The 26,030-nt window shown below is 43.3% G+C and overlaps 1 protein-coding gene across 1 annotated transcript in view; it reads left to right on the forward strand.

Annotated features, from left to right (window-relative positions):
• BLTP3A (bridge-like lipid transfer protein family member 3A) overlaps positions 1-26,030 on the forward strand; it is an 82,572-nt gene that overhangs the window by 51,056 nt on the left and 5,486 nt on the right. The window contains exons 9-20 of the mRNA XM_007972852.3: positions 8,246-8,332; positions 8,868-9,038; positions 9,410-9,549; positions 9,939-10,080; positions 10,348-10,541; positions 10,748-12,195; positions 17,695-17,891; positions 21,270-21,424; positions 21,511-21,661; positions 24,860-25,122; positions 25,588-25,696; positions 25,826-25,932. Of these exons, the coding sequence (XP_007971043.1) occupies positions 8,246-8,332; positions 8,868-9,038; positions 9,410-9,549; positions 9,939-10,080; positions 10,348-10,541; positions 10,748-12,195; positions 17,695-17,891; positions 21,270-21,424; positions 21,511-21,661; positions 24,860-25,122; positions 25,588-25,696; positions 25,826-25,932 (3,164 nt within the window). The remainder of the gene's footprint in view (positions 1-8,245; positions 8,333-8,867; positions 9,039-9,409; positions 9,550-9,938; positions 10,081-10,347; positions 10,542-10,747; positions 12,196-17,694; positions 17,892-21,269; positions 21,425-21,510; positions 21,662-24,859; positions 25,123-25,587; positions 25,697-25,825; positions 25,933-26,030) is intronic.

Raw genomic sequence — 26,030 nt, forward strand, 5'->3', positions numbered from 1 at the left:
ACAAGGATAATTTGACTTCTTCCTTTCCAATTTGGATACTCTATTCTTACTGTTGTCTGGTTGCTGTAGCTAGGACTTCCAATACTATGTCGAATAACAGTGGTGAAAGTGGGCCGCCTTATCTTGTTCCAAATCTTAGATAAAGGCTTTCAGTTTTCCCCCATTGCGTATGATAATAGGTACAAGTCTGTTGTATATGTGTTTTATTATGTTGAGTTATGTTCCTTCCATACACAGTTTTTGGAAGGTTTCTCTCATGAGGGATGTTGAATTTTATCAAGTGCTTTTTCAGTATCAGGTAAAATGATCATATATTTTTGTTCTTCATTCTGTGATATGTTGTATCTTAAAGATTGTTTTGCATATTTGGATCATCCTTGAATCCCTGGGATAAATCCCAGTTGGTCAGGATGAATGGTCTTTTTAATGTGTGGTTGAATTCCATTTGCTAGTATTTTTTTGAGGATTTTTGCATCAGTGTTCATCAGAAGATTAGCCTGTAGTTTTCTCTTTTCTTTTTCTTTTTTTTTTTTTTCCCCAAGAACACTTTGATGTAGGAAGTTTTCTTTTTGATGTGTCTTTTTCTGATTTTGTTATCGGGGCATACTGGCTTCACAGAATGATTCTGGAAGTATTCCTTCCTCCTCTGTTTTTTTGGAATAGTTTGAATAGGATAGGTATTAGTTCTTCTTTAAATGTTTGGTAAAATTCAGCAGTGAAGCTATCGGGTCTTGGGCTTTTCTTTGCTGGGAGACTTTTTATTATACCTTTGATCTCATTACTTGCTGTTGTCTATTCGGGTTTTGGATTTCTTCATGGTTTGATCTTGGTAGGCTGTATATAGCTAAGCATTTATCCTTTTCGTCTAGGTTTTCCAATTTATTGCTCATGGTAGTCTTTACTGATTTTTTGAATTTCTGCAGTATTGGTTGTAGTGTCTCCTTTTTCATCTCTCATTTTATTTATTTGGGTCTTCTCTCTCTCTTTTTTCTTAGTCTGGGGAAGAGTTTGTCAATTTTGTTTATCTTTTCAAAAAAACTTTTTATTTTATTGATCTTTTCTATTGTTTTTGTTTCATTTATTTCTGCTTGATCTTTTTTATTTATTATTATTAATTTTCTTCTATTAATTTTGGATTTGGTTTGTCCTTGCTTTTCTAGTTCTTTAAGATGTATCAAGAGGTTATGTACTTGAAATTTTTCTACTTTTCTTTTTTTCCTTTCTTCTTCTTTTTTTAAATTTTTTCGAGAGAGCCTTACTCTGTCACCCAGGCTGGATACAGTGGTGCAATTTCGGCTCACTGCATCCTCTGCCTCCTGGGCTCAGATGATCCTCCAACCTCAGCCTCCTAACTAGCTGAGACTACAGACATGTACTACCACGCCAGGCTAATTTTTTTTTTTTTTTCTGTGGAGATGAGATTTTGCCGTGTTGCCCAGGCCTGTCTCGAACTCCTGGACTCAAGGGATCTGCCTGCCTTGGCCTCCCAAAATGCTAGGATTATAGGCTTGAGCCCGGGAGGTAAAGGCTGCAGTGAGCCATGATTGCACCAGTGCATTCCAGCCCAGGCAACAGAGCAAGACCCTGTCTCAAAAAAAAAAAAAAAAAAAAAAAAAAAAAAAAATTCAGGGCTGGATGCGGTGACTCATGGCTGCAATCCCAACACTTTGGGAGGCCGACGGGGGACAGATTACTTGAGGTCAGGAGTTCAAGACCAGCCTGGCTAACACGGCAAAATCCTGTTTCTACTAAAACTACAAAAATTAGCTTGGCGTGGTGGCAGGTGCCTGTAATCCCAGCTACTTGGGAGGCTGAGGCAGGAGAATCGCTCGAACCCAGGAGGTGGAGGTTGCAATGAGCCAAGATCGTGCCATTGCACTCCAGCCTGGGTGACAGAGTGAGACTCGGTCTCAAAAATATATATATATATATGTGTGTGTGTGTATGTGTATATATATGTATATAGATATATGTGTGTATATGTGTGTATATATATGTGTATATAGATGTGTGTGTGTGTGTATATATATATGTAACTATTTCTTTCTCTTTTTTTAGTTTTAATTTGCATGGAATACCTTTTTCCATCCCTTTATTTTTCAGTCCATTTGTGTCTTTGTAGGTGAATTGTGTTTCTTATAGGGAACAGATCATTGGGTTTTGTTTTTTAATCTATTCAACCATTCTATGTCTTTTGATTGGAGTGTTTAGTCTATTTACATTCAATGTTATTATTGATAAGTAAGGACTTGTTCCTGTCATTTAATTTGTTTTCTGGTCTTCTTTTCCTTCTGACTTTCCTTCCTGTCTTCCTTTCTGTGAAGGCGATTTCCTCTAGTGCTACATTTTAATTTCTTGCTTTTTTTTGTGCATCTGTTGTAGATTTTTTCTTCTTTTTCTTTTTGGTTTTGGAGACAAAGTCTTGCTCTGTCACCCAGGCTGGAGTGCAGTGGCATGATCTCAGCTCACTGCAACCTCTGCCTCCTGGGTTCAAGCAATTCTTGTGCCTGAGCCTCCTGAGTAGCTGGGATTACAGGCATGCACCACTGCACCCAGCTAAGTTTTGTATTTCCAGTAGAGACGGGGTTTCGCCATGTTGGCCAGGCTGGTCTCAAACCTGTGGCCTCAAGTGATGCACCTGTCTTGGCCTTCCAAAGGACTACAGGCATGCACCACCACAACTGGCTATTTATAGGCGTGAGCCACTGCACCCAGCCAGTTTGTTTTTTATTTGAAATTACCGCGAGGCTTACAAATAACATCTTATACCCCATTATTTTAAACTGATGACAACTTAGCACTGATTACAAAAACAAACCAACTAACAAACAAGCAAAGAGGAAATTAACAAAAACTCTAACTTCATCTCCCTGGTTTTTAACTTTTTGTTGTTTTTCTTTGTATTTTATTATACTGTCTGTGTCTTGAAAAGTTGCTGTAGTTATTTTTGATAGGTTCATCTTTTAGTCTTTCTATTCAAGATATGAGTAGTTCATACAGCATAATCAGAGGGTTATAATATTCTGTATTTGTCTCTGTAATTATTATTTTCAGTGAGTTTTATACCATCAGATGATTTCTTATTGCTCGTTAACGTCCTTTTCTTTCAGATTGAAGAACTCCCTTTTGCATTTCTTGTAGGACACATCTGGTGTTGATGAAATCCCTCAGCCTTTTCTGTTTGGGAAAGTATTTCTCCTTCATGTCTGAAGCATATTTTCACGGATATACTATTCTAGGATAAAAATTTTTTCCTGGTCTGGCGCAGTGGCTCATGCCTATAATCCCAGCACTTTGGGAGGCTGAGGCAGGCAGATCACTGAGGTTAGGAATTCGAGACAAGCCTGACCAACATGGAGAAACCCTGTCTCTACTAAAAAAAAAAAAAAAATTAGCTGGGCATGGTGGTACATTCCTGTAATCCCAGCTACTCGGGAGGCTGAGGCAGGAGAATCGCTTGAACCTGGGAGGCGGAGGTTGTGGTGAGTCGAGATCGTGCCACTGTACTCCAGCCTGGGCAACAAGAGCAAAACTGAGTCTCAAAAAAAAAAAAAAGTTTTTTTCCTTCATCACTTTAAATATGTCATGCCTCTCTCTCCTAGCAGACTAAGAAGTCTGCTGCCAGACATATTGAAGCTCCTTTGAATGTTACTCAAGACCCAAGAGCTCTTCAGTCAGCTTGTGGTGAATGCTCTCAGGTCTAGGTCTCTCCTTTCAGGGCAGTGGGCCCCACTCTGGCCCAGGGCAGGTCCAGAGATGTCATCTAGGAGCTAAGGCCTGGAATCAGGGACCCTAGGAGCCTACTTGGTACACTACCCCACTATGGCTGAGCTGGTACCCAGCTGCAAGACAAAGTCCCCTTTTCTCTTCTCTCTTCTTTCCTCAAGCAGGAGTCGTCTCTCCTTGTGGCCACCACAAGTAAGAGTGCACCAGATCACACCTGAAGCCAGCACAGCCCTGGGTCTCAACCAAGGCCCATGGCGAATACTGTCTAGGTGCTGCTCATGTTTATTCAAGGCCCAAGGGCCTTTTAGTCAGCAGGTGATGAATCCCTCCAGGACTGGGTCCTTCCCTTCAAGGCAGTGGGTTCCATTCGGACCCAGGATCTGTTGTATCTAGAAATGTCATTTGGGAGCTAGAGGCCTCGAATGGGGGCCTCAGGACTCTGCCTGGGGCCCTGTTCTATAATGGTTGAGCTGGTATCCAAATCGCAAGACAAAGTCCTCTGTATCCACCCCTCTCCTGTCCTCTCCTCAAGTGCAGGAAGCAGTCTCTCCCAGAGCTGCAAACTGTGCTGCATGGGGTTGGGGGAGGGGTGATGCAAGCATTCCTTTGGCTATCCCAGCTGATGTTTCGCAAGGTCACTTGCACCCCAAGTCCACTGGCTCTGATCCCAGCATAGCACCAATAATTGCTCAGGAATTAACAATCCTTGTGGCTTTTCAAATTTCTTAAGGATCCTAGAGCACTTTAGCATGCAGTGGTAGGGCTAGCCAGAACTCAGGTAATAACCTCTAATAACCTTGGGGATGGATGATTCCTCTCTGACTAGGGCTGGTCTAAATGCTCTGTGAGCACTGGCAGAATTCTGCCCTGTGTTGGCTTTCTGCTGTGACAGCACTGAGTTCCAATGCAAAGTCCCATAATTACTATGAGGTCTCTCCCCGAAGCACACGGATGCTGCCTGTGCCATGAGGCCACTGCCAGGAGACTGGGGGTAGAGTGGTGTCGGCAATTCAAGACTGTCTTTTCTACCTTCTTTGGTGCATCTTTCTGTAATATGATGTTAAAACTGGGTACTGTGATCACTCATCTGATTTTTGGTTCTTATGAAGATGATTTCCTGTGTGGATAGTTATTTTTCGTTTGTTTTTTGCGACGGGGTCTTGCTCCATTGCCAAGCAGGCTAGAGTGCAGTTGTGCAATCACAGCTCACTGCAGTAAACTCTCAGGCTCAGGGGATCCTCCTGCCTCAGCCTTCTGACTGAGGCTAGGACTCCCGACTGGGACTACAGGCATGCCCCACCATACTCAGCTATTTTTAAAATTTTTTTTTTTGTGTGGCAGGGGGAGCGGTTTTGCCCTGTTTTCCAGGCCTACCTCAGCCTTCCAAAATGCTGAGATTACAGGAATGAGCCACCATGCCCAGCCTGGATAGTTGTTCAATTTGATGTTCTTGCTGGATAATCACTGGAGGGGATATGTTTGGCCGTCTTGCTCTACCTCCTCCTCTAAAAGTTCTTTTCTTTTCTTTCTTTTTTTTTTTGTTTTTTTGACAGTCTTGCTCTGTCACCTAGGCTGGAGTACAGTGATGCCATCTCACTCAGCTCACTGCATCCTCTGCCTCCCAGGTTCAAGTGATTCTCCTACCTCAGCCTCCTGAGTAGCAGGGATTACAGGCATGTGCCAACAAGTCCTGCTAATTTTTGTATTTTTAGTAGAGATGAGCTTTCACCATGTTGGCCAGGCTGAGTCTCGAACTCCTGACCTCAAGTGATGCACCCGCCTCGGCCTCCCAAAGTGCTGGGATTGTAGGCATGAGCCACAGTGCCTGGCCAGGTATTTTCTTATATCAAGCAAAAGTTAAAGGTTATGTTCACTAAAAATAATTTTAAGAGATTAAAATTTTCAGCTGGGTGTGGTGGGTTATGCTTGTAATCCCCACACTTTGGGAGGCCGAGACAGGTGGATCACAAGGTCAGGAGTTGGAGAGCAGCCTGACCAACATGGTGAAACCCCGTCTCTACTAAAAATAGAAAAATTAGCAGGGCATGGTGGTGCATGCCTATAATCCCAGCTACTCAGGAGGCTGAGGCAAGAGAATTGCTTGAACCCAGGAAGCAGAGGTTGCAGTGAGCCGAGATAGTGCCACTGCACTCCAGCCTGGGCAACAGAGTGAGACTCTGTCTCAAAAAAAAAGAAAAAAAAATAAAAATTTTTAATTGTTTTTCATTTGCTGAAAAAAATTAGAATATTTAAAATTTTGATTATATTGCTATTATATATTTATATAAGTTGATCTTTTGCATGTTTAACTTGAGACATTATAATATATACATAAAACTAAAACTTAGCAAATACAGTTGTGAAGTTAAATATTAATATCTTTTTAAGGCCGGGCGCGGTGGCTCAAGCCTGTAATCCCAGCACTTTGGGAGGCCGAGACGGGCGGATCACGAGGTCAGGAGATCGAGACCATCCTGGCTAACCCGGTGAAACCCCGTCTCTACTAAAAAAATACAAAAAACTAGCCGGGCGAGGTGGCGGGCGCCTGTAGTCCCAGCTACTCGGGAGGCTGAGGCAGGAGAATGGCGTGAACCCGGGAGGCGGAGCTTGCAGTGAGCAGAGATCCGGCCACTGCACTCCAGCCTGGGCGACAGAGCGAGACTCCGTCTCAAAAAAAAAAAAAAAAAAAAAAAAAAATCTTTTTAAAATGTTAATTTAACTTTTAACTTAAAAATTATTTCGCATTTTGTAACCCAGTAATGAATAAAAAGAGCATGCTTTATACATATTCTTTTTAAAATGTTAAAGCATATATATATATACACATATAGTACATTAACATATATTTGTGGTATTAACATTTCATGGAGAGAGGGCAATTAGGAAAAAAATATCTTAAAAGCCAACTTGGGGTGATTATGAAGAGTTGAGAAACAGAAACACTGTATAGGGGTCTCTCTTGTTAGGAGAATTTGGGATGGCAAAATGTCGATTGGATGGAAATGACCTTACTGGTTGAAGGTATGCAAGCTTACACCTAGAGAATTCCATGGTATTTCCCTTCACTCATTTCTGTGGTGTTTTCTCTTATATTTTTGAGCATCTACTACTTACAAGGCTCTATGCTAGATATACTAGTAGGAGACAGGCTGGAAGTTGAATAGGGTGACCCAGACAATACACACATGTGGAATACATCGTTTCTACTTTTACAGTTTTTTTTTTTTTTTTTTTTTTTGAGACGGAGTCTCGCTCTGTCGCCCAGGCTGGAGTGCAGTGGCCAGATCTCAGCTCTCCGGGGTTTACGCCATTCTCCTGCCTCAGCTTCCTGAGTAGCTGGGACTACAGGCACCTGCCACCTCGGCCGGCTAGTTTTTTGTATTTTTTTTTAGTAGAGATGGGGTTTCACTATGTTAGCCAGGATGGTCTCGATCTCCTGACCTCGTGATCCGCCCATCTCGGCCTCCCAAAGTGCTGGGATTACAGGATTGAGCCACCGCGCCCAGCCTTACAGTTCTTTAGTCTAATTGGAGAGAGATGATAGAAACATGGAAAATTCATTCATTTAGTAAGAATTAAATGTTGGCCGGGCGCGGTGGCTCAAGCCTGTAATCCCAGCACTTTGGGAGGCCGAGACGGGCGGATCACGAGGTCAGGAGATCGAGACCATCCTGGCTAACACAGTGAAACTCCGTCTCTACTAAAAAATACAAAAAACTAGCCGGGCGAGGTGGCGGGCGTCTGTTGTCCCAGCTACTCGGGAGGCTGAGGCAGGAGAATGGCGTAAACCCGGGAGGCAGAGCTTGCAGTGAGCTGAGATCCGGCCACTGCACTCCAGCCTGGGCGACAGAGTGAGACTCCGGCTCAAAAAAAAAAAAAAAAAAAAAAAAAAAAAGAATTAAATGTAAATTCATGGTAAACATAGTGTAATGTTTGGCTTATTGCTAAAAATTTCAGTTTACCTATAATATTCTATGTGTTTATTTTATAATGTCCCTGTTTGTGTAGTGTTTTTAGCATTCCGTGGTACTTTGTATGTATAGTATATAATCATTGTCTAATATAACAGCTTTAGCTCTGAGGCCAGGATATGAAAGGAAATAATGTAGGTTATGTTTTGGGGGAATTTGGCTTCTGCCTCTTCGTGTGTTGTATTGAGGGAAAATAAAACTGGGATTGGAGAAACAGTCAAGGCTGTAGAGTGTGTCTGGGAAATCTAGGACTGCAATTTCTGAATCCTGAGTTTGGTGGTTTCTTTTGCCATTCTGGAAGTCTGGCAACCATTTACAGATACAATGGAATATACTTTCTTTTGGATCTTTTAGAGCATGTCCATTGGCTGTTGTAACTCAAAAGAGGGCCTCAGCCTTGCAAATCACCTCGCATCGTGGCCTCTTGGCCGTACCGTGTTATCAGCCAGGCTTTGAAGCCGGTCCTTAAGAGGACTTCTGCATGCTTTAGTTGGTGTTTTGGCCTCTTTTTCCTTCCACTGCCATTCACCTGTATTTTTATTTTATAGGTGTCTCTGCAAACAGACTCATGGGTGGTGCCATGCAGCTTACCTTCCGCAAGATGGCGTTTGACTATTACCCTTTCCACTGGGCAGGTTAGGAAAACTCTGAATGGGGCCAATTCTAGCATAGCCCAAAATATTGAGGGCAGATTCCTGGATTCATCCCTGACTGCTTAACAGGAGGTTGCCAGAGATTACAGTGCATGCTCAGAGGGGTGTTGGAGATACCCCTCTTTAAGAGGACATGTGGAAACTTGCAGCTTCCACTGTTGATGATTCTTTATCAGTAATGAGAGAAAGTGAGTAGGGGAGATATCTAGGGCCTGAGATACTGCTTTTGATTCTACTCTCAGCCCCTCGCTTCCACTAGTGTTAGAACCTCTCCAGTAGTCCATAGTCAAATATGGCAGCAGTCAACAGCTTGCCTTTAGGGAGCCTTTGGGAAAAATCACATATGGAATCCAGAAGAATGTGCAACCTATCATTGAATAATTTTTCCTTATCCCAGAGATTTCTGGACTGTGGGTGAGGAATCAGATTCTGAACTATGACTATCCTGATGGAAAGGAAAAATTGGAACATTCATCAAGATCTTGGGCTAAAATCTTTTCACTTCTTCTTTGCACAGGTGATAGCTGCAAACATTGGGTACGCCACTGTGAGGCCATGGAGACCCGAGGCCAGTGGGCCCAGAAGCTGGTGATGGAATTTCAGAGCAAAATGGAGAAGTGGCATGAAGAGACAGGTCTGAAACCACCCTGGCACCTGGGAGTAGACTCTCCCTTTCGGAGAAGAGCAGGTGGGTTGTGAGGAACTGAAGACTCCAGTTACTTAGCTTCTTGCCATTTATCTTTGAATAACAGTGAAGATAAAGCAAGAACTAGCTAATTATCCCAACTGTATCTAATGAAGAGACATCAGTGACTTTTTTCTTTACAGAGACCTCTTTGACCCCAGGGATAGCCGCAGTGTTGATGTCATCATCTCTATTCAGTAGACTGTTGTCTTGGTCTTAAGAATAATATTTTTGAGTTCATCTAGGAGCTAGACAGTGTTAAGCTCTCTTTCCTACATATAGCGTTAATGATCTTAGGATTTTTACTTTCCTAATTCTGTTAATAATGAGAGTTGAATGTATCTGATTCTTTTTCCCACCTTATTTTTATTTAGATTCTCTTTCCAGTCCTCGAAAGCACCCTCTTGAGAGAAGCCCCTCTCAGGGCAGACAGGCTGCCTTTCGGCCTCCAGCATGGAACCGCTTACGCTCTAGCTGCCTGGTGGTACGGGTGGATGACCTGGACATCCACCAGGTGAGGACATGGTTAGAAAGAGGTGGAGCAGTTTACATGGAAGGCAACTGGAACAGTATGAACAAAGTTTTGGAATTTGGGGACTATTTACCTCACTTCTGGGAAGATTAATAGTTTGGTCTGTTTCTTTCTGAGCAGGGCCGGTGAGATCAGGACTTGGGAATTCCCCCAGTTTTACTGTGAATGCTTTGCTTTGAACCTCCCGCTGAAAAAACTAACTCGTGTAGAGTGTGAGGCAGGTGTGAGAAGGCCTGGAATATGTGTGAAATGCACTGTGTTCCCCGTGACAGATTTTGGAGGGACGGTAGAGGCTTTATGCTTCCTAAATGGAAATGAAGGTCTGCTCTAAGTTTGATTGTTGATACTAACAGTAAGTTGTGATTGTTTAGGTTTCCACCGCTGGACAGCCAAGTAAAAAGCCATCTACCCTCCTTTCCTGCAGTCGGAAACTTCACAACCTCCCCACCCAGGTCTCTGCCATTCATATTGAGTTCACGGAGTATTACTTCCCAGATAATCAGGAGCTTCCAGGTAATCATCTAGGCTGGCTATTTCTTCTGTCTAGCTCCTGCTTTTCCCATTTGTTAGCCTTCAGGCCACTACTTACATTTTTATTTGTTTTTAGGAGTTTTCAGTGTTTGAGTAAATTTAGCACACTTTTGTTAAACACTGTGCCCTGTATAAATGTGTACCTTTGCTCTGTTCATAATATAGTTAATATTAGGTGGTAAGAGCCTCGCTATTGCTTTTTACAGAATTGTTTACAGTTATGTTTCTGTTTTTTCCTCTGCTTTCCAGTCCCTTGTCCTAATCTTTACATTCAGTTAAATGGTCTGACATTTACTATGGATCCTGTCAGTTTGCTCTGGGGAAACCTCTTTTGCCTGGATTTATACCGCAGCTTGGAGCAGTTCAAAGCTATCTACAAGCTGGAAGATTCAAGTCAGAAAGATGAACATTTGGACATCCGACTAGATGCATTCTGGTTGAAGGTGAGGGGAGAGTATGACTTTTATCCCCTGCTGGTAGCCACAGCTGCATTTTTCCAATGGACATAATCCATGATTTTGCTGTGTCCATTTTGTGGAAGTAAGAAAATAGTTTCAGAGCCCAAATGATCTTTTACATGTGTATTAATAGCGGGATGCTGAGATACTCAGATGACCATTCTGAATTGTGTTTCATTTTCTCTGTGAAGGTGAGCTTTCCACTGGAAAAGAGAGAGCGGGCAGAGTTGCATCGTCCCCAGGCCCTTGTCTTCTCTGCATCAGGCATGATTGCCACCAATACACGTCATGCCCCACATTGTAGTTGTTCAGATCTCCAGAGTCTCTTCCGGGGTTTTGCTGCTGCTGAGTTCTTTCATTCCAATTATGATCACTTTCCTAAGGTTCCAGGTGGCTTTAGCCTTCTGCACATGCTTTTTTTGCATCATGCCTTTCAGATGGATTCCTGCCTGTCTCAGCCTAATACCCTCCCTCCCCAGAGGCCTAAGGCTTCCCGGGATCTCTGGTCTGTCCACTTTACCCAGATCTCCTTGGACTTTGAGGGAACAGAAAACTTCAAAGGCCATACCTTGAATTTTGTAGCCCCCTTCCCCCTGTCTATTTGGGCCTGCCTACCCCTCCGCTGGCAGCAAGCCCAGGCACAGAAGCTCCTTTTGGCCTCAGAGGGGAGGCTGAAACCATCAGCCAGCTTTGGAAGTCCTGTCCAGTCTGAGGCTCTTGCCCCTGACTCTATGTCCCGTCAGCGGTCAAAGACTGAGCATGACTTGAAAAGCTTATCAGGACTTACAGAAGTCATGGAAATTTTTAAAGAAGGCAGTAGTGGTGTGGACAACAAAGGGCCTCTGACAGAGCTAGAGGATGTAGCAGATGTTCATATGCTTGTACATTCCCCGGCCCATGTCCGCGTGAGACTTGACCACTACCAGTACTTGGCTCTGCTTCGCCTGAAGGAGGTGCTGCAGAGGCTTCAGGAGCAGCTGACTAAGGATACAGAGTCAATGACTGGGTCTCCCCTGCAGGACCAGACAGCTTGCATTGGAGTTCTCTTTCCCAGTGCTGAGGTGGCTCTGCTTATGCATCCTGCCCCCAGTGCTGTCGATGCTGACTCTGCAGGCTCAGATAGCACTAGCCTCGTAGATTCAGAGCTATCTCCTTCAGAGGATCGGGAACTGAAGTCTGATGCCTCATCAGACCAGGGCCCAGCAAGCCCTGAGAAGGTCCTGGAGGAAAGTATCACTGAAAATCAGGATGTATCCCAGGAGAGGCCACATAGCAATGGAGAACTGCAGGACTCAGGTCTACTTGCCCAGCAGCTGGCAGGGAAGGGCCATGAGGCAGTAGAGTCCCTACAGGCCAAAAAACTGAGCAGAACCCAAGCCTCCAGCTCACCAGCTGCATTGAAGCCCCCGGCTGGCAGGGAGACTGCTGTGAATGGACAGGGTGAGCTCATCCCCTTGAAGAACATTGAGGGAGAATTGTCAAGTGCTATTCACATGACCAAGGATGCCACCAAGGAGGCTCTACATGCCACCATGGACCTCACCAAGGAAGCTGTGTCCCTGACTAAGGATGCCTTCAGTTTGGGCAGAGATCGAATGACCTCCACCATGCACAAGATGTTGTCCCTCCCGCCAGCCAAGTAAGTGGTTCTGTGCCTCCTTCAGTCATTCCATCTCCTTCTTCTAGTTCTAATCATTGGATTTAAGGCCTCTTACTGTATGCATTTCTAGATTGGGAAGTACCATACAGTCCAGGAGAATGCATAGAATGGCCTATTTAATGGGCAGTTTTCAAGTCAATATTTATTGCTTCTTAGAATCAGATTATCTCCTTTTTCACTGACTCACTTTTCTTTCCCCTCAAGACGCGCCTTACTGTATTAGCCAGGCTGGTCTTGAACTGCTGGGCTGCCGCGATCCTCCTGCCTTGGCTTCCTGAGTAGCTGGGATTATAGACACGTGCCACTGTACTCAACTTGCTTCACTATTATCGATACAAATATGCTATATCAGAATAATAATACTGGCATATGTATATTATTTTCAGTGGGCTTTCATGTAATTTTTTTGTTTGATTTGATCCCCACAGCAGCTGGGTAAGGTGGCCTTAGACATTTGTATCCCCAATTTATAGCTGAGAAAACTGAGGCTTTAGAGAAGATGAGCTCATAGATATCCTATATCTTGTAAATGGAAAAGCTGCGGCTTTGGACTTGTTTTTCTAGTACCTTATCAGTGTCTGCCACAGTAATAGAGAAGGAAGAATTTCATTCATTCAACAAATATCTTTTGAGCCCTTTCTATGTGCTGGGCTCTGTGTTAAGCACCGGAGATAGAGTAGGGAGTAAACAGAAAAACACAGAAATGCACAGTGAGAAGAGTGGAAAAGTATGGATTTTCCCATGGGTGCCTCGTGGTTTTAGGAAAGGTAATTGAGTCTAAGGGAAGTCTTTCCTGGAACACTTTGTGGTTTAGAGACCATGGTATGAAAACCAGTGCATTTAGAGCTTTTGTCTAAGTGAATTATCTTAAGTGGGTCTCTAAGTAATGTCTATGGGTGAGCTAGTACCTGCTAGGACAGACAGCAAGGAGGAAGGAGAGGAAAACTTCAAGGGTTGAATTGTATAATAATACTAATCAGCATTTACTGAGTGCCTTCTGTACCTGACAAGACACAATCCTAAGTACTTATAATATTGGTCCACTGGATTTTTATAATAGCCCTATAAAGTGAGTATTAATATCACTCCCCATCTCACAGATGAGGAAACTGAGGCTCAGGATCACACAACTTGTGAGTGGTGGGACACAGATTAAAAGCCTGCACTCCTAATCACCCAATGTGCTGCCTTTTCTAAATGGAGACAAGTAAGGGAGATGGAAAAAGAGCAGAGGTGAAAAAGAGAAAAGAAAGCTGTGTGAAATGAGCCCTTTTAAAACATCAACAGCAACTTCCTAACTGCTCAAGCCTGTGGCCTTTTCCTCAGTCCCCCTTCTCCGATCAGTTCATTCATTCTGAGCATTTGTAACCCCACCCAGTTACTCTCACTTCTCTGAAGGAGTAGTCTTTTTCCTTGACTGCTCTCTTCCTTTTATCCTATAGGTGTAAATAATCCACAGGACTAGGCTGTCCATATTCTGACCACTTTTGTCATAATTTTAATTTTTAATTTTTTTTTTTTTTTGAGAAAGGTCTCATTCTGTTGCCCAGTGTTGCGATCTCTGCTCACTGCAGCCACGATCTCCCAGGTTCAAGTGATCCTCCTGCCTCAGCCTCCTGAGTAGCTGGGACCACAAGCATGTGCCACCATGCCCAGCTAATTTTTGTATTTTTGGTAGAGATGGAGTTTTGCCATGTTGCCCAGGCTAGTCTCAAACTCCTGGGCTCAAGCGATTCACCCACCTCAGCCTCCCAAAATGCTGGGATTACAGGTGTGAGCCACCACGCCTGGGCTATAATTTTAATTTTTTTAATTATAAAAATGGTTTGTGTTTATCGCGTTGACAATGCAGGAAATAAGAGAGTAAAGAAGAAAATATAAAAACCACTTGTAACAATCCACAGATAACCACTATTTACATTTGAGTGTATTTTCTTCCAGTCTTTGTATTTCTGCATTCATGTGTATACTTGTGGATGGTTATGCATATAATATCCACAAATACTGTTTTTACAACAATAGGATTATTTCTACAATGTTACCTGCTGCTTTATTCACTCAATGTTTTATTGTGATATTTTCCCATTCATTAGGCACATGAATACATGATTTTTATTTTTATTTTTGGAGATGTGGTTTCACCATGTTGCACAGGCTGGTCTTGAACTCTTGGGTGCAAGCGACTCTCCCACCTGGGCTTCCCAAAGCGCTAGGGGTATAAGCATAAGCCACTTCCCCTGGCTGAATACATGATTTTTAATTGCTCCATTATATCCTAGTAAATTGATATATCATAATTTATTGATCTAATACTCTATCTGGGGAGTCATTTCATCTGTTTCCCGTTTTTCTCAGGTAGAACCAATGCTGTATGAAATGTCCTTATTTTTGTGAACATTAATCTTTGTGAATATTTTACATATCTAAATCTTTCTTTAGAATAAAAACCAAAAAGTGGCTGGGTGCAGTGGCTCACGCTTGTAATCCCAGCACTTTGGGAGGCCAACGCAGGCAGATCATGAGGCCAGGAGATCGAGACCATCCTGGTTAACACAGTGGAACCCCGTCTCTACTGAAAATACAAAAAATTAGCTGGGTGTGGTGGTGGGTGCCTGTAGTCCAGCTACTCGGGAGGCTGAGGCAGGAGAATGGTGTGAACCCGGGAGGCGGAGCTTGCAGTGGGCCGAGATCGCACCACTGCATTCCAGCCTGGGCGACAGCGAGACTCCGTCTCAAAAACAAATAAATAAGTAAATAAATAAAATAAAAACCAAAAAGTGAAATTATTGGGTCAAATGCTACATTTTTAAAGTTGTTGATGCATTTGCCAAACTTTCAGGTTTGTAACAGTCTGTGCTTTTTAATAGTTTCTCTGTCAGAATCCCCTGGATGGTTTATTAAAGCATAGTGGCTGGGCACGGTGGCTCATGCCTGTAATCCCAGCACTTTGGAAGTCCAAGGCAGGTGGATCATGAGGTCAGGAGATGGAAACCATCCTGGCTAACACGGTGAAACCCCTTCTGTACTAAAAATACAAAAAATTAACTGGGTGTGGTGGCATGCGCCTGTAGTCCCAGCTACTCTGGAGGCTGAGGCAGGAGAATTGCTTGAACCCAGGAGGTGGAGGTTGCAGTGAGCCGAGATCGTGCCACTGCACTCCAGCCTGGGTGACAGAGTGAGACTCCGTCTCAAAAAAAAAAACAAAAACATAGTTTGCTGAGCCCTATTTCTCATTCATGGAATGAGATGGGGCCTGATAATATGCATTTTTTTCTCTTTTTTTTGATACGGGGTCTCACTCTGTTGCCCAGGCTGGAGTGCAGTGGTGCATTCTTGGCTCACTGCAACCTCCGCCTCCTGGGTTCAAACAATTCTTCTGCCTCAGTCTCCCGAGTAGCTGGGACTACAGGCGTGTGCCACCACGCCCAGCTAATTTTTGTATTGTTAGTAGAGATGGGGTTTTACTATGTTTGCCAGGATGGTCTCGATCTCTTGACCTCAGGTGACCTGCCTGCCTTGGCCTCCCAAAGTGCTGGGATTACAGGAATGAGCCACCTCACTGGGCCCAAGAATTTGCATTTCTAACACGTTCCCCATTGATTCTGATGCTCCTGCCAGGACCACACTTTGAGAGCACTGCTCTAGGGAATCTCACATCAGTTTTCCATGTCTGTTCCCACATGAAGACTTTTTAGTGTATAAAAAGTATGGTTGATTTCTATATTGGTGGTATTTTATTTTATTTTATTTTATTTTATTTTATGAGACATCCATTACTTGCTAAAAGTCTTTTCCTCTCCAGCTTGTTTGAAAAAGTCAGGCCAAACATCCTAAAACAGGTATAATCTTGTTATTTCCCTACTCCAAAACCTTCATGCTTTTCCCTCATACCCCCTGAATTTAGTTTGAATTTCTTAAGTGTGGCATAATCAATTATTATGATACATCCATATAGCAATTTATAGTTTTCAAAGCATTTTAATAAATAATTTTTTATTCAAGGTTTTCTATAATTTGGCTGCCACTCTTGTGGTAAAGTGAAAAATCACTTAATGTGAAGTTAGGACACTTGAGTCTTTTATTTTTGAGACAGAGTCTCACTGTGTCACCCACACTGGAGTGCAGTGGTGTGATCTCAGCTCACTGCTGCCTTGACCTCCCAGGCTCAGGTGATCCTCTCACCTCAGCCCCCAGTAGCTGGGACTACAGGCGCGCACCACCATGCCTGGCTAATCTTTGTATTTTTTGTAGAGACAGGGTTTTGCCATGTTGCCCAGGCTGGTCTCGAACTCCTGGATTCAAGCCATCTGCCTGCCTTGGCCTCCCAAAGTGCTGGGATTATAGGTGTGAGTCACTGTGCCCGGCCTGAGTTTTTCTTAATTCTACCTTTAACTATGAACTTGGGACAGTTTCTTCATCTGTAAAGTGGAAGCGTGGTATTAAAAGGTCCTTAAAGGTTGCTTTTCACTGTGTTAATGCCTTTTTAACTTTATCTTCCATTGCTCTCCCTGACAAAACCTATGCTTCAGCTGGGCAGAGCTTTTATTCTTACCATTCTCTTTTTGTTTCTGGCTCTATGCCTTTGTTTATGCCATTTCTTGTCTATAGGATACCCTCTTCTCACTTTCACAATCCTTCAAGGACCACCTCAAATGTTATCTCCTACCACGAAGCCACTCGTGATCCTCTTCTCCTTGTCCTTTTTCCTCTTTGATGTTGTCTAGAACTGGGAATGTCTTACTTATCAGTTGATCCATCTCCCACTCCTGCCTAGTGCCTAGTATGGTGCCTTACATACAGAAGCAACTAAATACTTATGGAATGAATGCAGGTGGCTTCAGGTGCCATTCATCAGCACCAGAGCAGTAGGTAGCTGATCTCTTCTGAGTCTGGGATGACCTTGAATAACCTTGACTTTTTTTTTTTTTTTTTGAGACGGAGTCTCGCTCTGTCGCCCAGGCTGGTGTGCAGTGGCCGGATCTCAGCTCACTGCAAGCTCCGCCTCCCGGGTTCATGCCATTCTCCTGCCTCAGCCTCCCGAGCAGCTGGGACTACAGGCGCCCGCCACCTTGCCCGGCTAGTTTTTTTTTGTATTTTTTAGTAGAGACGGGGTTTCACCGGGTTAGCAAGGATGGTTTCGATCTCCTGACCTCGTGATCCGCCCGTCTCGGCTCTCCCAAAGTGCTGGGATTACAGGCTTGAGCCACCGCGCCCGGCAACCTTGACATTTAATGTTGATATGAGAGCGCTGTCTATGCAGTTAGCAATGTTGGAATAAAAAGATTCAGAAAGGCCAGTGATTGAAAAATGACTTGATCTCTTTACAGCCAGTAATAGGTGATGTCAAAGTTGCATGTTCCCAATACTGGGAACTTTATCCAGTTGTCTGAGCTGAAAGGGATGGGTATTGTAAGTGGATGGGAACAAACATGTCTCCAAAGCCACATTTGTGGTTTTTGTTTTTGTTTTTTTAAACAGGGAGCCCATGGCCAAGACAGATGAGGGGGTGGCAGCCCCAGTGAGTGGAGGTGCTGCACGACTCCGATTTTTCTCCATGAAGAGGACAGTATCTCAACAGTCATTTGATGGTGTCTCATTGGATAGCAGTGGCCCTGAAGACCGGATTTCAGTGGACAGTGATGGCAGTGATAGCTTTGTGATGCTCTTGGAGTCTGGTATGTGGGAGCAGAGCCAGGCAAAGTTGCAGAATTCCAGAAAGGGTTATCTCTGCTGCCTGTATCAGACTGGCAGGGTTAAAGAGGAGCTGAGAGATGATAATGTAGACATTTTCTTAACCAAGATAAGAGAGAAAAAGAAATTTTAGTGGATTTGTGGGTTTGGTTTTAATTCCACGTTTCTAGGTGATTGGTTAATAACTGACTTTTTATCACAGAAAGAGATTCTCAAACCAAAGGAGAGAGTACTAGTCTTACAGCCATATAGCTAAGTCAGGATTAGTTTCATGGTTGGTATCAGTGGTGTGAATGTGTTTATAGTCTTTTTTTTTTTTTTTTTGGCCTGTGTTGTCACTGGAAAATAGGAGCTTTTTATCTATTAATAAAATGAGAAACTTTTAGGAATTACCTTTATATGTTATACTGGTTCTTTCAATTTATTGAAATAGAAACTTATGAAATGATCCCTTAAGAGTATCTAGGCTGGGCATGGTGGCTCACACCTGTAATCCTAGCACTTTGGGAGGCCGAGGTGGTGGATCACTTGAGGTCAGGAGACTAGTCTAGCCAACATGGTAAAAACCCCATCTGTACTAAAAATACAAAAATTAGCTGGGCGTGGCAGCAGGTGCTTGTAATCTCAGCTACTCGGGAGGCTGAGGCAGGAGAATTACTTGAACCGGGGAGGTGGAGGATGCAGTGAGCCAAGATTGTGCCATTGCACTCCAGCCTGGGTAGCAGCGAGACTCCATCTCAAAAAAAGAAAGGATGTACTATTTATTTATTTATTTATTTATTTATTTTATATTGACAAATTATAATTGTATCTGTGTGGTATTAATACTAAGCGATCCTATGATATATACACACACACATACAGTGTGAGATTTTTGAGCCAAACTAATTAACATCTCTGCCACCTCAAATACTTACCATTTATTTCTCCTATTTAACTGAAACATTATACTTTCACAACATTTCCTCCTATCCCCTCCCATTTCCCTTTTCAGCCTCTGTTAAGCATCATCCTGCTCTCTGCTTTGATGAGTACAGTTGTTTTACATTCTATGTATAAGGGAGCACATGCTGTTTCTGTCTTTCAGTGCCTGGCTTATCTCATTTAGCATATTGTCCGTCCTCCAGATTCAGCTATTATCACAAATGACAGGATTTCCCTCTCATAAGGCTGAATAGTATTCCATTGTGTATTCGTACCACATTTCCTTTATCTGTTCATTGGTTGATGAACACGTAAGTTGATCCCATAACTTGGCTATTGTGAATAATGTAGTAAACACAGGAGTGGAGATAGTTCTTTGATATACTTTTTTTTCATATTCCTTGGATATATACCCCAAAGTGGATATGGTAACTCTATTTTTAGCTTTGAGGACCCTCCATACTGTTTTCTGTAATGCCCACATTAATTTACATTTCCACCAGCAGGGTGCTAGGGTTTCCTTTTCTCTACATCCTTGCCAACACTTGTTATCTTTAATCTTTTTGAGAGTAGCAATTCTGACAGGAGTGAGTTAATATTTCACTGTGGTTTTAATTTAAGAGAATGCACTGTTTCTTAAGCTGGGTGGTGTTTTGTTACTATTTTTGTTTTGTATACTGGTTATGTTTGTTTTGTTACTATTTTTAACTTCTTATGGAAGATTTCGTGTCTATATACAAAAGTAGACAGAATCAAATAATGAACCCTTATACACCCATTACCTAGCTTTGAAACTAAGAACTCATGGCAGGCCCGGTGCAGTGGCTCACGCCTGTAATCCCAGCATTTTGGGAGGCCTAGGTGGGCGGACCACTTGAGGTGAAACCTAATTCTGAAATTAATCACATTAAAGTTCTGAAAAATCTCCTGGGGTTCTTATATATTCACCTTAGACAGCAATTAAACTTGAGACTGGATTTCTGCCTTGGGAAGCATCCAGTCTGAAAGGAAAGAAAAGGCCAACACGGTGCCTCACACATGTAATCCCAGCACTTTGGGAGGCCAAGGTGGGCGGATCACTTGAGGTTGGGAGTTTGAGACCAGCCTGGCCAACATGGTGAAACTCCATCTCTACTAAAAATACAAAAATTAGCCAGGGATGGTGGTGCGCGCCTGTAATCCCAGCTACTTGGAAGGCTGAGGTGGGAGAATTGCTTGAACCAGGAGGTAGAGGTTGTAGTGAGCTGAGATCACACCATTGCACTCCCCTGGGCGACAGAATGAGACTACTCCATCTCAAAAAAAAAAAAACAAAAAAAAAAACCTCATGGCCATTTTTGTTTCATATACACTACTGCCCACTTTCCTTCATCCCATGTTATTTTGGAGCAAATCCCAAACATATCCTTTTGTCCATAAATATTTTCAGTTGTATATTGCTAGCAAATACAGACTTAAATTTTTTTTTTTTTTTTTTTTTTTTTTTTTGAGACGGAGTCTTGCTCTGTTGCCTGGGCTGGAGTGCAGTGGCCGGATCTCAGCTCACTGCAAGCTCCGCCTCCCGGGTTTACGCCATTCTCCTGCCTCAGCCTCCCAAGTAGCGGGGACTACAGGCGCCCGCCACCTTGCCCGGCTAGTTTTTTGTGTTTTTAGTAGAGACGGGGTTTCACTGTGTTAGCCAGGATGGTCTCGATCTCCTGACCTCGTGATCCGCCCGTCTCGGCCTCCCAAAGTGCTGGGATTACAGGCTTGAGCCACCGCGCCCGGCTTAAATTTTTTTAAATTGTGGTAAAATACATATGAAATTTGCGATCCTAACCATTTTTAAGCAGATAGTTCAGTGACATTAAGTACATTCTGACTGTTGTACAATCATTACTACTGTCTATCTCCAGGATGTTTTTCATCTTGCGAAACAGAAACACTGTACTCATGAAACAGTAACTCCTCATTTCCCCTCCCCCCAGCCCTTGGCAACCATGATTCTACTGTCTTTTATAAATCTGACTACTTTAGGTACCTCATATAAATGGAATCATGCAGTGTTTGTCCTTTTATCACTGGCTTATTCCACTTAGTATAATATCCTCAAGGTTCTTCTATTTTGTAGCGTGTTTCAGAATTTCCTTCGTTTTTAAGGCTCAATAGTGTTCCATTGTATTTATTTACATACCACGTGGCTTATCCTTGCATCCATGGAAGGACACTTGGGTTGCTTCTGTTTACAGACTTAAAAATGAGACCAAATGTCATTACACTTTAAAAAATTAACAGTAATTCATAAATTCATCAAATATCTAGTTAGTCCTCAAATTTCTAGTTGTCTCATGAATGCCATAAATATTTTGTTTTATTTTTACAATTGTCATTGTTTGTAGAGGTTGGATTTGAACAGAACATTTCGACTTTTGAACTCATTTGTCCTCTTTTTCATGCAGAGTCTGGTCCAGAATCTGTTCCACCAGGATCTCTTTCAAATGTCCCAGATAATGCTGGTGTTCAAGGGAGTCCTCTTGTGAATAATTATGGCCAGGGATCACCAACAGCCAACAGTTCAGTTTCACCCAGTGGAGAAGACCTCATCTTTCACCCGGTCAGCTGCTCTGCTTTCTTCTCTGCAGAGGGTAGGCTCTGGGCTGGGAGCTTGGGACTTAAAACTAAGAGAATCTCCTTTGATAGGTCTCAGTCGTGGTCCTGAAGGTGAACGAGGTGTCTTTTGGGATTGAGGTACGTGGTGAGGACTTGACTGTGGCCCTGCAAGCAGAGGAACTGACCCTCCAGCAGCTGGGCACCGTGGGACTCTGGCAGTTCCTGCGTGGACAGTGCCCAGGTAAGGATGGTGGTCATTCCACAACAGATCGTGGGACTTGTCTAGGACAGCCACAGTTTAACTTGTACTTGTCACTGGGCTCTAAGGGCAGCACTCTACTAGTGCCAAGTTCTCTCCAGCAGCCACTAGGGGAGGAAAAACTCCACTGAAGCCTTTTTTGCAAGGAGCCTCTCAGAGCTTTCTGGGGCTTTGCATTCACTGTGCTAGTCTCCATCTTCACTTCCAGGTACTCCTAGAGCTTATACATGAGGACAGCATCCGCTTCATTTGTGTATCTCTTAACATAAAACTGATCAGGGAACTTCTGTCATTCAGATTCAGTCCTTTGATGTGAATTATCATTTATAAAAGATGACAGGAAAAATCTGGGCTTATGTTACATACTTCATTTAAAAATTATTGGCTGGGTATGGTGGATCATGCCTGTAATCCCAGCACTTTGGGAGGCTGAGGTGGGTGGACCACCTGAGGTCAGGAGTTTGAGACCATCCTGGCCAACATGGTGAAACACTGTCTTTACTAAAATATAAAAATTAGCTGGACGTGGTGGTGGGCGCCTGTAATTCTAGCTACTTGGGAGGCTGAGGCAGGAGAATTGCTTGAACCCGGGAGGTGGAGGTTGTAGTGAGCTGAGATCGTGCCATTGCATTGCAGCCTGGGTGACAAGAGTGAAACTCTGTCTCAAAAAAATATATATATACACACACATATATGTATGTATTTTTTTTAGGCTGCTCATGCCTGTAATCCCAGCACACTGGGAAGCTGAGGCGGGAAACCAGCCTGAGCAACATAGCAAGACCTCATCTCTACAAAAAATGCAGGCCCGGCATGGTGGCTCACACCTGTAATCCTAGCACTTTGGGAGGCTGAGGCAGGTGGATCACTTGAGGTCAGGAATTTGAAACCACCCTGGCCAACATGGTGAAACCCCGTCTCTATTAAAATACAAAAAAATTAGCTGGGCGTGGTGGCAGGCACCTATAATCCCAGCTACTTGGGAGGCGGAGGTTGCAGTGAGCCGAGATTGCATCACTGCACTCCAGCCTGGGTGAGAGAGCGAGACTCTGTCTTTAAAAAAAAAAAAATTAGCTGGGCGTGGCAGTGCATGCCTATAGTTCTAGCTGCTTGGGAGGCTGAGGTGAGTGGATCACTTGAGTCTAGAAGTTTGAGACTACGGTGAGCTATAATTGCACCACTGCACTCTAGCCTGGGCAACAGAGTGAGACCCTGTCTCTTAAAAAAAATTAAAATATTGAGTAGATACTGAAGAACACTTATAAGATATATGTAGGGCATAAAATAATAACAATACAGTGAACTCGTGTACCCACCACCTAGTTTGTTTTATTGTTTTAAAATTTTTTGTGAGACACAGTCTTGCTCTGTTGCCCAGGCTGGAGTGCAGTGGCACAAATTCGATGCACTGCAACATTTGCCTCCCGAGTTCAGGCAATTCTCCTGCCTCAGCCTCCTGAGTAGCTGGGAATACAGGCACGCACCACCACACCCAGCTAATTTTTGTATTTTCAGTAGAGATGGGTTTTTACCATGTTGACCAGGCTGGTCTCAAACTCCCGGCCTCAAGTGATCCATCCACCTCAGCCTCCCAAAGTGCTGGAATTACAGGCCTGAGCCACCATGCCTGGCCCCACCACCTAGTTTAATTAATATAATACAACAGTACCATTACCTTTGAGGTCTCTGGGAGTTCCTCTCCTGAACCTCCTTCTATCCCTCACCTGTCATAGGTAATCACTATCCTGAATTTGTATTCATTGTTATCTTGCTTTACTTTATAATTTGTACGCTTGTTTATATTAATGTATTATTTAGCTTTTTTCATATTTTTCTGAATGGAATAATAGATTGTACTATTTTTGTGATTTGTGTCTTTCAAGTAACGTGATACTCTGTAAATTCCTCTAGGTTGTTGAGTTAGCTATAATTCATTCATTTTTCATTACTATATAATGTTATTGTATACATACACTTTATTTTTTGTTGTTTTTTTTGAGGCAGAGTCTCACTGGGTTGCCCAGGCTGGAGTGCAGTGGTTGTGATCTCAGCTCACTGCAACCTTTGCCTCCCAGGTTCAAGTGATTCTCGTGCCTCAGCCTCCTCAGTAGCTGGGACTACAGGCGCCCGCCACCACGCCTGACTTATTGTTTTTGTATTTTTAGACGAGTTTCACCATGTTGCCCAGGATAGTCTTGAACTCTTGAACTCAAGTGATCCACCCGCCTCAGCCTCCCAAAGTCTTAGGATTACAGGCATGAGCCACTGTGCATAGCACAGTTTGCTTTTTGAAAATAGCTTTATTGAAGTATAATTTGCATAGCATAAAATTCACTCATTTTAAGTGTACAGTTTTATAATTGTGTAACCATCACCACAACCCAATTTTAGAACATTTCCATCACCCTCAAAATATCCCTGTACCCATTATCCTGTTTACTTTTTTATTCTATTCTGGACAGACATTTGGGTTGTTTCTAGTTTTGTTTTTTGTTTTTTTTTCCAATTTCAAATAGGGTTGCTGTGAACATCCTTGTACATGTCTCTTGGAATATATGTTTGAGAGCTTCCCCGGGGTTGTATTTCTGACAGTATAATTTCTAGATCATTAGGGTAGGCACAACTTCAACTTTACTAGATAATACCAAATTGTTTTGCAAAATGTTTGCACCAATTTGCAGTTCCATAAATATGTAAGTTGTTCCACAAGATCCTTGGCTACACCTGAGATTGTTCTGTTTGGAGTTTTGGAGAGATTAGCATAGATCCTGCTTTGTTTTATGAGGGACAGATGAGAAAACAAAGACTTAGAGAAAGGAGGAGACATTCAAATTTAGTAGAGTTTGGGGGTCCTATGTTTTAAGAGTTTTTCCTTGGCCATTAGCCCACTGCTTCACATTCATAACAAGGCCAGTCCTTAATCTCTCTTGCACTTTGCAAGGCATTATAGCAAAGTATCTAAGCCCATGGACTTAGCAGTCAGACTGCCTGGGTTCAGATCGTCTCCTTGCTACTTACTAATTATGTAATTATGGGCAAGTTATTCTTTGTGACTTAGTTCAGTCAGATGAGAATGATGATATTCCTTTGACATAGTGTTATTATGAATATTGGTGTATAAAGTGCTTAGAAGACTCCCTGGCAGTTCATTAGTCATCTTTCTTGTCTTTCTTCGCAAAGGTACCTGCTTTCAGGAATCCTCAGCTTTGAAGACTGGCTACATCAGGCCAGCTGTGGGCCTTCGCTTTGAGGTGGGGCCTGGAGCAGCCGTTCGTTCCCCCCTGGCCTCACAAAATGGCTTCCTACATTTATTGCTTCATGGCTGTGACCTCGAGCTGCTCACTTCGGTGCTCAATGGCCTGGGGCCCTTCTTGGAGGATGAGGAGATCCCGGTGGTAGTCCCCATGCAGATTGAGCTTCTGAACTCCAGCATCACCCTAAAGGTGTGAGGAACCTTTGGTTTTTGCCAGTGTAAGGGCACACTGGTTTTTGCCCTGGACTTTGTCAAGCAAGGAAGCAGTGACACCTGTTAACCTCTTCCCTTTTCACTGTAAAATATGATGAGGATCAATTGAGGAAATACTGATACACATTTGCATTCTGTCAGTGTTATAGTGGTACGTAAATGTGTGTTGCTATCAGAAAAGCCAGGGTTCAGGTGAGGAGACCTTTTCTGTAACGCTAACCCTGTCTTTGACATGCAGCATTACCACGTGGAAGCCATCAGGTTATCTGATCCTCAGTTTCACCATCTCTAGACAGGAGAATCTGCTATGCCTCTTAAACCTTCCAAGAATGTATGGAGAAACTGGCATAAAGCTGTTTCGAGCTGAATGATGGGAGCATGGGTTGTGTTAAATTACTCTGAGCTGGTGGGGGGCATCATGTGGTTTCCCTCTTTCCTGCAGGATGATATCCCCCCCATCTATCCAACATCTCCAGGCCCCATCCCCATCACTCTGGCCATGGAACATGTTGTGCTGAAGAGGAGTGATGATGGTGTGTTCCACATAGGCGGTGAGTCAGGCTTGTCAGCCTGTTGTTTCTCTGCCTCTTTTTTCTCCTAAAAGTGAATAGGTGACACCTAGGAACTGTTTGGGAGTTGGCAGCAGTTTGTCACTTAGAACCTTTACTTGTTTTCTCTAGCTGCTGCTCGGGACAAACCATCAGCTGAAGTACTTGAAAGTGAGAAGAGACAGCCCCCAAAAGAACAGGTGTTTTTGATGCCCACAGGAGAGGTTTTTGAACAGCAGGTGAGGACCTAACAGAACAGTACCTACCCGTAACCCTTGGGGGGTACATTTGTGAAGCTGGTAAAACCCAGGGTTGGGGGGCAAAAAGGTTGCATGTG

The sequence above is a fragment of the Chlorocebus sabaeus genome, chromosome 17 (genome assembly GCF_047675955.1).
Source record: "Chlorocebus sabaeus isolate Y175 chromosome 17, mChlSab1.0.hap1, whole genome shotgun sequence".
Lineage (NCBI taxonomy): Eukaryota > Metazoa > Chordata > Mammalia > Primates > Cercopithecidae > Chlorocebus > Chlorocebus sabaeus.